This window comes from Oscarella lobularis, chromosome 7, assembly GCF_947507565.1.
Source record: "Oscarella lobularis chromosome 7, ooOscLobu1.1, whole genome shotgun sequence".
Taxonomy (NCBI): Eukaryota; Metazoa; Porifera; class Homoscleromorpha; order Homosclerophorida; family Oscarellidae; genus Oscarella; species Oscarella lobularis.
This window is the reverse complement of record NC_089181.1, coordinates 1,008,911-1,018,253: the sequence shown is the minus strand read 5'-3', so window position 1 is coordinate 1,018,253 and position 9,343 is coordinate 1,008,911. Positions and strand designations below refer to the sequence as shown.

At 44.8% G+C, this 9,343-nt stretch overlaps 2 protein-coding genes and 1 long non-coding RNA gene across 3 annotated transcripts; all 3 read left to right on the top strand.

Annotated features, from left to right (window-relative positions):
* The first annotated feature begins 4,631 nt into the window (after window positions 1-4,631).
* Window positions 4,632-5,864, top strand: LOC136189037 (uncharacterized). The gene is made up of 5 exons (XM_065976877.1): window positions 4,632-4,770; window positions 4,825-5,054; window positions 5,100-5,374; window positions 5,421-5,566; window positions 5,624-5,864. The coding sequence occupies exons 1-5, from the start codon at window positions 4,632-4,634 to the stop codon at window positions 5,851-5,853; spliced, it is 1,020 nt and encodes a 339-aa protein (XP_065832949.1). The 3' UTR covers window positions 5,854-5,864.
* Window positions 5,865-6,398: 534 nt separating this feature from the next.
* Window positions 6,399-6,662, top strand: LOC136188796 (uncharacterized). The gene is made up of 3 exons (XR_010670301.1): window positions 6,399-6,442; window positions 6,482-6,559; window positions 6,613-6,662. It is a non-coding gene; the product is annotated as an uncharacterized lncRNA (long non-coding RNA).
* Window positions 6,663-7,149: 487 nt separating this feature from the next.
* On the top strand, window positions 7,150-7,826 carry LOC136189036 (recombining binding protein suppressor of hairless-like). Its single transcript, XM_065976876.1, has 5 exons — window positions 7,150-7,178; window positions 7,238-7,392; window positions 7,442-7,543; window positions 7,627-7,733; window positions 7,800-7,826. The coding sequence occupies exons 1-5, from the start codon at window positions 7,150-7,152 to the stop codon at window positions 7,824-7,826; spliced, it is 420 nt and encodes a 139-aa protein (XP_065832948.1).
* The last annotated feature ends 1,517 nt before the right edge of the window (window positions 7,827-9,343 follow it).

Below are 9,343 nucleotides of genomic sequence, written 5' to 3'. Positions count from 1 at the left end.
GGAATAGCTAGAGCACACCTTTCTCTAAATACTGGCCAGGTATTTAGTCGCAAACTTCTTTTGTCGAGGAAATATGCTCAGTACAACCACAATACGGCGCTCCCTCGGTTTATTGCAATATTCTGTCATGCAATACTTTTTCCCAATCCTCTTACCTTCCAACTTCTTACACGAGAACGCCGAATTTTTTCATCATGCCCGTTTGCTCCATTATGCTTCTTTCTGCGAAGAAATACGTAGTAAACGATTTCTCGGAATCCCATTTTTTGAGGAAACTACGCGATGAATTCTTTCCAAACTCTGCGTCGGCTAATGTCTACCAAATAGCTGTGCTTTAATCGTTTTGAATTTCTTCTTTAGCTCTTCGTTTCTTCGAAAACGCCGCTATCGGCAAAAATGTAAATTGTGTAGCGCGCGCTAGCATTTGAATCTATGGCGGAACGGAGTGTTGTGCGAGTTGTCGTCAAGGGCGTCAAATTCTACCCTGGTCTGCAGCATATTCCTGACGGACAGGACATTTCCTGTCACTGGGAGCCCGGAAACGCTTACGATCCGAACGCAGTAGCCTGCTTCGCCGAGCTGGGCGGCGACCGAGTCATGGCTGGTCACCTTGAAGGAATTGCGAAGATTTTAGGCCCTTTGCTTCGTGACGGAGTTGTCGAGGCGAAAGGGCACGTCTTTGTTGTCGTCTTGTCTTTCTTTTAATTCTAAAAGATTACCTGCAGATTCTTTATCACCTCCCCCTTTGCCCATGACTCCAATTCCTGGGCCGATCAAATAGCAGAAGCAATATTGAACGTCTACGGAAAAGAAGATGTTATTACAAGTCTAAAGACGAGTCTTGCGAGAAAATTATCGTCCTACAATTGAAGTAGGCCGACCTTCTTTAAGCAAATAAATGGCTTTGAAAAAAGCCGGGAGGAAAAACTAATCGGTCTGAAAAACTCTTCGATGGGACTTGTATATCTTGACCGCCTTTTCGACCTCGCGCCCACCTAGCACATAACAGTTATCTAAAGGTTCTACAGAAATTGAAAAGGATAATGAATGACCTTTGCATCCCGAAATGTATGCGTACTGGTAATCTCGGATTTTCCGAAAATGCCTTTTGTTTGTGTCGTCCGTTATAGATCCGAGCGCTTCGTCGACGGTTTTTCTTAGAGCAGGAAAGCTGTAATTGCAATGCGCTCGAGCATACCGCTTTGCGTCTCCCCAGTGTCGCTCGATCAAACTTTTGAAGACCAAAAAATTAATATTAATTCGTTGTTGTCAAGGTAACACTTATTTCACTTACTTTAATTCACAGTGAAATTTAGGAGTGAAAAGACATTGATGTCCTCGAGACTCTATCAGCATCTCTATTTCGGATTTCTCGGCTTCGAAGTCGGGATGCTTCGATAAGATGTCAACCAGCTCCGGTTTCAACTTTTCTTGAATTTTGACGCCCCTTTCCGTCAATACCTAGACACTTTGAAGGTCAGGCTTTGAATGACGTATAAAAAGTAATTGTCTTACTGCCGCCAAGCCTTTCGGAACACCAGCGCTGTCGACCATACGAAATGGCTGTCCATTCCAGACAGTGTCGCGCATGACCGGTTGAGAGAGTCCTGGCCCAACGTTCATCCGCGAGGCAACAAGCGCATCGGCAGCCTTCGAAGTGTGATTCGAACTGTTGTCGAACAAACGAAGTGTAAGCAGTACAAATCAACTTCACTGTATCTGTCTAGAATGCCATCCGACTCCATGAACGCAAAAACGTCTTTAAACATATTTACGACGGCGGTATTAACATCTCTCCAAAGGTGTTCTATTCTCTGGTTGTGAACCGATCGACCAGTTATCATGCTACCTCGATTGAGCCCCTTTGTTGTTATCATATACCTAGCAACGTCGACGTTCTCAACGCCATAGTCAGAGCGCACTCGTGAAGGAAGGCCGTACGTGCGGACAGCCTCTTGGAAAAGACTAAAAACGGTCTATGCCTTGTTATTTGTACTGACGTGAATATACACAATCAGCCGAGAGTATCCGTCGATACCTCCGTGAATAATAATTCGCCACGGCTCCACCAATTTATGGTTGCCATCAATATGCCTTGTGACACAAAAAGTATTATTGTAAGAAAGAGTAAACTATTGCAATAGCTGTACCATAAACAATTTGAGGCCGGAACACTGTACACGCGTTTGTTAATCAACCTTCGTCGTCTCATAGCGCGTCCTATGGGGTCGACACGCTGCCAACTCTGGCGTAGTCTTCGGTACTGCACTCTAATCCCTCGGCTATGCAGACCGCCCATAACCATCCTTTCTCCTATTCGATCAGACATGCTAACAATTTCCGTGACAAGTGCATCTAAGTCATTGTCTGTTAGGGCAGTATATGCATCAGATGACGTCGGCATCTCGAATGCTTGTCTGCGGTTGAATATAGTCCTCACAGACACGCAAAGAAGTCGAGAAATATTTGTCTACGTGAACCCAATGTCGCGAAGAAATTCTAGCTGTTCTTCTGTAATTACGATTGTCGGGCGTCCTCTTCGACCGGTTTGAAAAATATGTGCAGAAAGACGGGCACTCGGCTGATCCCCACGAAAGCGAGAACGCGAGTACCGATCAAAGCGAAGTCTGGGGCACAGTACATACAAAATAACGCAATGGCAGTCTCTTTTCTATCTTTACCGAATACTCCACAGTTCACGGGATATCTGTTCCAGGTCACTTAGCAATTCCTCTTCTTCATCATCAGCATGATTCCCGATTACGTCTAATGCGTGTCGACACATCGAATTTATAGCCGCTCCTGCCCAGTCCAGTCGTCGAAAGTGGAACTCTGCACTGTTTTCGTCAATCAATGCCTCTTCTTCGTAATGCAAGGCTCGACGAACCTCGTCGTACACTAACTGCAAGAAGGGCCTAATATCGTCGTTGCAAAACGCAGCCATCCGGGTACGGCGGTATGGAATGTCGCACTGCGCAGAATCACCTTTGCAACGGCAAACGATATAATGTCGCGAGAGTTCCATCGATCGTTTCAGAGAGTTATCGGGAGTTCTGTTCTTCCTCGAATCGATACGCTTGTCAGACCCGTCGAGGAGCCACGCCGTGTCAGCGGAGACGATAAGCGACCACTTGAAAGACATCGCTTGACTCCAGGTACAATCGTGCGGGAAATTAATTTTAGAGAACGTTTAGAAAGGCGACATTGCGACAGGTCCGAGCCGCGAAATGCGGCGCAACAGTGCGTCCTACGTGGGAGGCCACAATGGAGGCCATCTTGAAAATTCCAGTCGTTCTTCTCACGACGAGTCGGGCCCGAGTGGTCGCGAAGGCAGCACCAACGATGGAGAGCAGCGACCGGACCGCTGTGTCGAATCATGACCAATGCCGTACAGTTCAGAGCGAAATGACGAGACTGTTTCGCCCCACGTCGCAATCTCGTTTGCCAACCGCAAACAGATGGCCCACATCTCGCCGAAGCAGTGACCGACCTGCTCCTTTTGTCAAAAAAGGTGAGAAGTGATAAAGAAGGCGTAATATTTTAACGCCAATTTTTCGAAGGACGGCCATCGGCGCGTGAATACGTAAAAGACATATATCTTTTAGAAAACGGAATGAAGAGCATGCCCCAAAACAACGGAGCATTTTAAGAATTAGATCGGGTTCATGGATTTAAGTTCTCTACGTCAATGACCGAGTCTTATGTGGCTTGCGCTATCCTTGAAGCGTTTGCTGTTTTGGGTTTGTTGACCTCTCCAAGGTAACAAAATATACTACTTACTCTGCAGTTATATAGCCGGTACTAAGCACGACTCTAGCTTTGAATTTGTCAAAGTCGTCCGAAACGAAGTTCACTCACCGCGAGTAGCAGCTGCTCATGAATGGACAGGAGCCGCATTGAAGCATTTTATTGGCCAGGGTCAAATCTACGTCAGAGCACTGAGTGAGCTGCCAACTGCAGGTATTGTACATTCAAGTATATGTACTACGCTAACTGCGTTCATTGAGCCAGCTAAACCAAAGCCAGGGCCAGAAGACACTCAAGGCAGTAAAGATTCTGGTCAAGAGATTCCGCCAGATATTGTTGTCGTCACGGACACAACAGATGTGCAGGAAAATGAGGTAAAAATGCACTGTTTGAGATGTCGTCAGCAGCTAATTTTACGTTCAGAATGATCCTGACGTTGAAGACGACATCGAGGAAATGAGCGAGGTTTTCCTTTCAGTCAATGACGTTAGTATATTGTCTCGGTGTAACTTCTGCTTTCATATAAGGCGTATGTTACATCTTTAGAAAAAAATTGACCAATTAACAGCAGTCTTGGGCGAAGAACCACCTGCAAGAGACAGCGTTAGGCGCCTGCTGCAGTCCTGCAACTGGGACGTGAACGAAGCAGCAGATTTGTTCTTCACAAAATCTGATTCATCGGATGACGAAGAGAAGGTCACTCACAAGACAAGCGCCTTAGAGCAGTACATCAATCAGTGTACTGACGAAGACGCCCCAGGAATTCGACTTGACATCGACAGAGATGAAGCCATTTTTCCACAGGCACTAGAAATCTATAAAATACGTAAAGGTGAAAGAGATTATCAATATTTTTGCAGGCACTGGCAGTCTACAAAAATCCAATGGTAGACCTAAAGAAACGTCTGAATGTGTCTTTTGCGGGCGAACTTGGTGTCGATCAAGGCGGCCCATCTAAGGAATTTTTTAATTCACTCAACAAGGCTATTGTGTCAAACGAGAACGGCTTGCAGTTAATTGAAGGTGAAAGGTCTTATAAGAGTGCTGTTATCTGTTTTAAGAGTTGAAAATGTGCAGGAGAAGACGACAACAAGTGGCCTGTGCATGACACTGCGGCCCTTTCATGTGGCATGTACCGTGTTCTGGGTCGAATAATGGGCCACGCAATAACTCACGGTGCTACAGCACTTCCTGGAGTCTCATCAGCTGCCATCGCGTACCTAATAACGGGAAATGTTGATGACGCAACCGAGAAGCTCGTGTTCGAAGACTTGTGTGATCCTGAATTGAGACAAACCATCGTGGCGGTAAGAGCAGACGTTTCAACTTCATGATCTTAATGTGTTGGGCAGATTATGCAGGCGAACAATGATGACGAAATAAATGCCATAGTGGCAACAGAAGTGTGGCAGTTAATGTACTGTTCGGGCTTCAACGCCGTTCAAATTACGACAAAAAATCGATCTGAGGCCGCACAAGTTGCAATAGTTCACGACACACTGTTGAAACGAAAAGGCGAGCTTGACGACATTCGCCTACGAATGCAGGAGATTAAAGATTTTCTTGGACGCGATTTGCTTGATTACTTAGACAAGCACGACTTAGACGTTCCGTCTCTGTTTCCGAAGTAAACATAGAAACTGTCTTATCAACCTATTTAATGGCTATCACAGAATTCGAACAACTGCTAAGGCTGAAAGCGTCATTGCGCTTATACGCGCCGCATGCGGAGCGAAGACGGAAACAGAGAACTCGGCCGCGGCAATTCGAGCAAAAACATTCTTTTTGCAGTTAATACGCTCCCTTGATGATGACTACGGTAAGAAGATGCCTACTCAATACACTGTTACTGTCTCATTACGACGTATCTCTGCAGACGACGACGTCAATATTGCGGCTCTGCTTCAGTTTTGGACGGGCATCAGCTATATCCCTCCTGCGCAGAAATACCTCGAAGTGGGCTATCAGGAAGGAAAAGGAGATTTTCTTTTAGCACAGACGTGCTTTCAGAGGATCTATCTGCCTGTGGCTCACAAGACGTTTGAAGATTTTGCCAAGGCAGCCCGCGCTAGCATCAGTAAAGGCCAAGGGTTTGGTCTGTATTAATTAAGACATGATTTGAGACGTCCGTTGACGTCAAACACATTTTGTGACGCCTGTTGGCCTTACTTATTTTTTGAGACGTCCGTTGGCGTCTCTATCTTTTGAAGACGTCCGTTGACGTCAAATATTCTAAGGAGCTTGTAGTACAAAAGGCAATAAAGGAAGCATCGTTGATCACACAAACATATACATAGCATATCATATCGGAACAGAATATATATGTAAAAGCAACTCCGAACAGAATATAAATGTAAAAGCAGCCCGGAACAGAATAAATGTATAAAATCCTTGAACAGCATAAATAAATGTGAACAGGATATAAATAAATGTGAACAGAATATAAATAAAAAACCTATTTTTTTGCGGGAATATCACGCCATAGCTGCTGAGGTAAGTTTACATATCTTCTACTGGTATTCTCAAATAGAAGTCACTTCTGAAGAGGTTGCTTTATTTGGCTAGCTACGCTGTATTCAAAATTATGAGCTACATTGAGTAACGTAATACCGTTGTTTGTCAGACAGCCGTTTTATCAAAAAGGCTTCCATCAGTGAAGATTGATTTGTGTTTCTCCCTTTTAGACAGAGCAGAGGTGAATTGATGTGTGACATTTCGCGTGACATCTTGATAGATTTCTTCTGACATAAGCGTTTTATGTAAAAAATGTCAGACGCGATTAACTGCAACAAAAAATGAGATTGCTCAAACTGTAAGAACCTCTCTGCCTTTACCTTTACGTTTGACTAATGCATGCACGCTTAGGTGAATGGCCTCTCAGATCTCAATTCGTCTTTCAACGAGATAACTGAACGGTACGCTTTCCAGTTGCATGGGGTCTTACTGGCTTCCCATAGTTTGCAGCCGCTGGACCGAAGAAGGACGCGATTCTCTGAAACCGTTCGTTACTCTTCTGAGCTGAGTGAGCCAGGAAGTCTTTCTTTTATTGCCATTTTAGAAAAAGGCGATGAGTGAAATCAACATTGCTTGTCTACGCAAGCTTAGGAACGTTGTCAAAATAGTGCGATCATTTGGTGCGTAATCCCCTTCTTTGGATGTCATCACAGTGACGTTTTGACACAGGTCAGATTGAGCGGGAAGAAAAAACAACGACGAAAAACGCGAAGAGAGTGATTACAATTGGCTTGAAAGAGCAGTCAAAACGGGCAGACGTTTGAAAGAAAGATTAATAGCTGAATTGCAAAGAATAAGATAAAGGATCCCAGAAATTAAAGTCGTGTGACACGCATTAGCTCCTGGGGACAATTTGTCGTGGGACAATTTCTCCTGAAGTCATCCAAGATGGCCGCCGCTCTTAGTAGTATGAAATCGTGGGCGCGGTCTCCCATTTTGTGTAATTTTCGCTGACTCGATCTCTTTTTTTGCGAAGATCTGCAAGAATATGGGACGCAGCTAACCTGAATTTGCTTGTGAGGATGTCCTATAGCGACGGAAAGGACATTGGCGTCTTTCTCTTGCGCCTTGCCAAGGTTTTGTTGGCGCCGTCGGAAAGGAAAATGTGCTTCAAGTTGACCAATTCAGATCGTGGGAATACGTTTTTTGATGATTTTTTGAATTAATTGAATTTTTTCAGTTATTATTCGGATCGGTTCCCAAGTGGCTATCTTTGATCGACTCGGATCGCTGAAAGTCAGCCCTCAATACCTTCACGCCGACGGAACTACTCTCCACCTCTGTATATAATTGATAGGCTAGAATTGGGGGAGCGCGAAGACCTGTCTCCTTTTTATCTCTCTCTCTTTCTCTCTCTCCCTGAAGTCGATGAAAATGAAGGTGAAAATATCCGCTTTCTCAAAGGAGTTGTTCACTACGGTCAAACGGTGAAGCTCGTCTGCACGAAGACTGGACGGGATCTGCCTCTAATGGTATAATTCGCTCTGTTTTCCTTTCTCCCCCTCCATTAATTTGATACATGTATGTTCTTTCTTTAGGTCATTCGCAAGGTGGAAAAACAGTGAAAAACACATTGCGATACTCGATGCTGATGATCCGGTTACTCAGCTCCAAAAAGCGAATTTCTTTTATAAACATCCTCGCGAAGTCGGATCGGTGCCAACCGACTTTTCTTTCTTTCTTTCTCACCCAATCAGGTCGCTCTCTACATGAAGGACACCAAAATGTATTTCTGCAATAAGGAGGATGAAATCTTCCAATGTCATGTAATAGGAACACGAGCCTTTGTTCGTTGCTATAGCGGTACCCCTATTCTATTCAGGCGAAATGTTGTTCCGAAACGAGTGATACAATCAATATAACCGCTTTGTGGACTATCATTAACACAGGTATACATAAATGAAGGGCTGAGCGCAAAAAGGGCCTAAGCGCCAAATCGTACAAAATTGAGTTAACTGCTGGAACGTAAAGTTTTTGCGTCGGAGGTTCATGTGTTAAAGTTTCGTGCATATCCGTGAAGGATTAACGGGGATAGAGCAGGTTTTGTTCTGAAGGACCACGTGACGCTTAACGAACTTTACTTAACACTCGTACAGTAGATCCTCGGTTATCCGACCTTCAGTTATCCGCCCCCTCGTTTATCCGACTCCTTCCTTCTATACACGTGACCAGGCACGTGCGTTAGCTTACTTGCCCACGTGACCGCCGCACCAATGTCTTCCGCTGCGAAACGAAAGCGAGTTGTCGTAAGCGTTCGGGAAAAATTGGAGATCCTCGATATGCTGGCCGAAGGGTGCTCGCGCACTGTAATCGTCGAAAAGTTCGGAATTGGGAAGAGCACCGTCACTGGAATTAAAAAAGCAGGGAGAAAATATTGGCGTTTCACAAACAAGCTGTCGATCTGAACATCAGCTCTGATCGAAAAACAATGCGAATGAGAGGCGAAGAAAATTAGACAAAGCTGTATACGTTTGGTTTCGACAAAGAAGGCAAGAAAAAAGTCCCATTACCGGACCAATTCTTTGCGAAAAGGCTTTCCAATTAAGCAAAATTTTATCTGGCGAGAATTTCAAAAAATTTGTCGCTAGCACGGGGTGGTTATGGCGCTTTTGCAAGAGATTTGGGATTCGAAGCCTGTCGGTTCAGGGTGAAAAGCTATCGGCCGACAAGTCAGCTGCGGAACAGTTCATTGTGTCTTTCCGCGAATTTGCAGTTAGGGAAGGTCTTTCTCTTGACCAAATATTCAATTTTGACAAAACTGGGTTATACTATCGCCTTCTGCCCGAAAGAACTTTAGCCACAGCATTCGCAAAAACTGCGGATGGCCGAAAAAGGTCGAAAGACCGAGTGACTCTTGGCGCTTGTTCAAACGCGTCTGGAAGTGTCAAGTTGCCTCTTTTTATGATTGGCAAATCATCGCACCCTCGTTGTTTGAAGGATATCAATACGTCGTTGCTTCCCTTTATTTATGTTGGCCAGCGTAACGCATGGATGGACACGGAAATATTCACGCAATGGTTTCACACTCGCTTTGTCAAATCTGTCAGAGCTGCTTTGATTGCTCGTGACGTGGAGCCTAAGG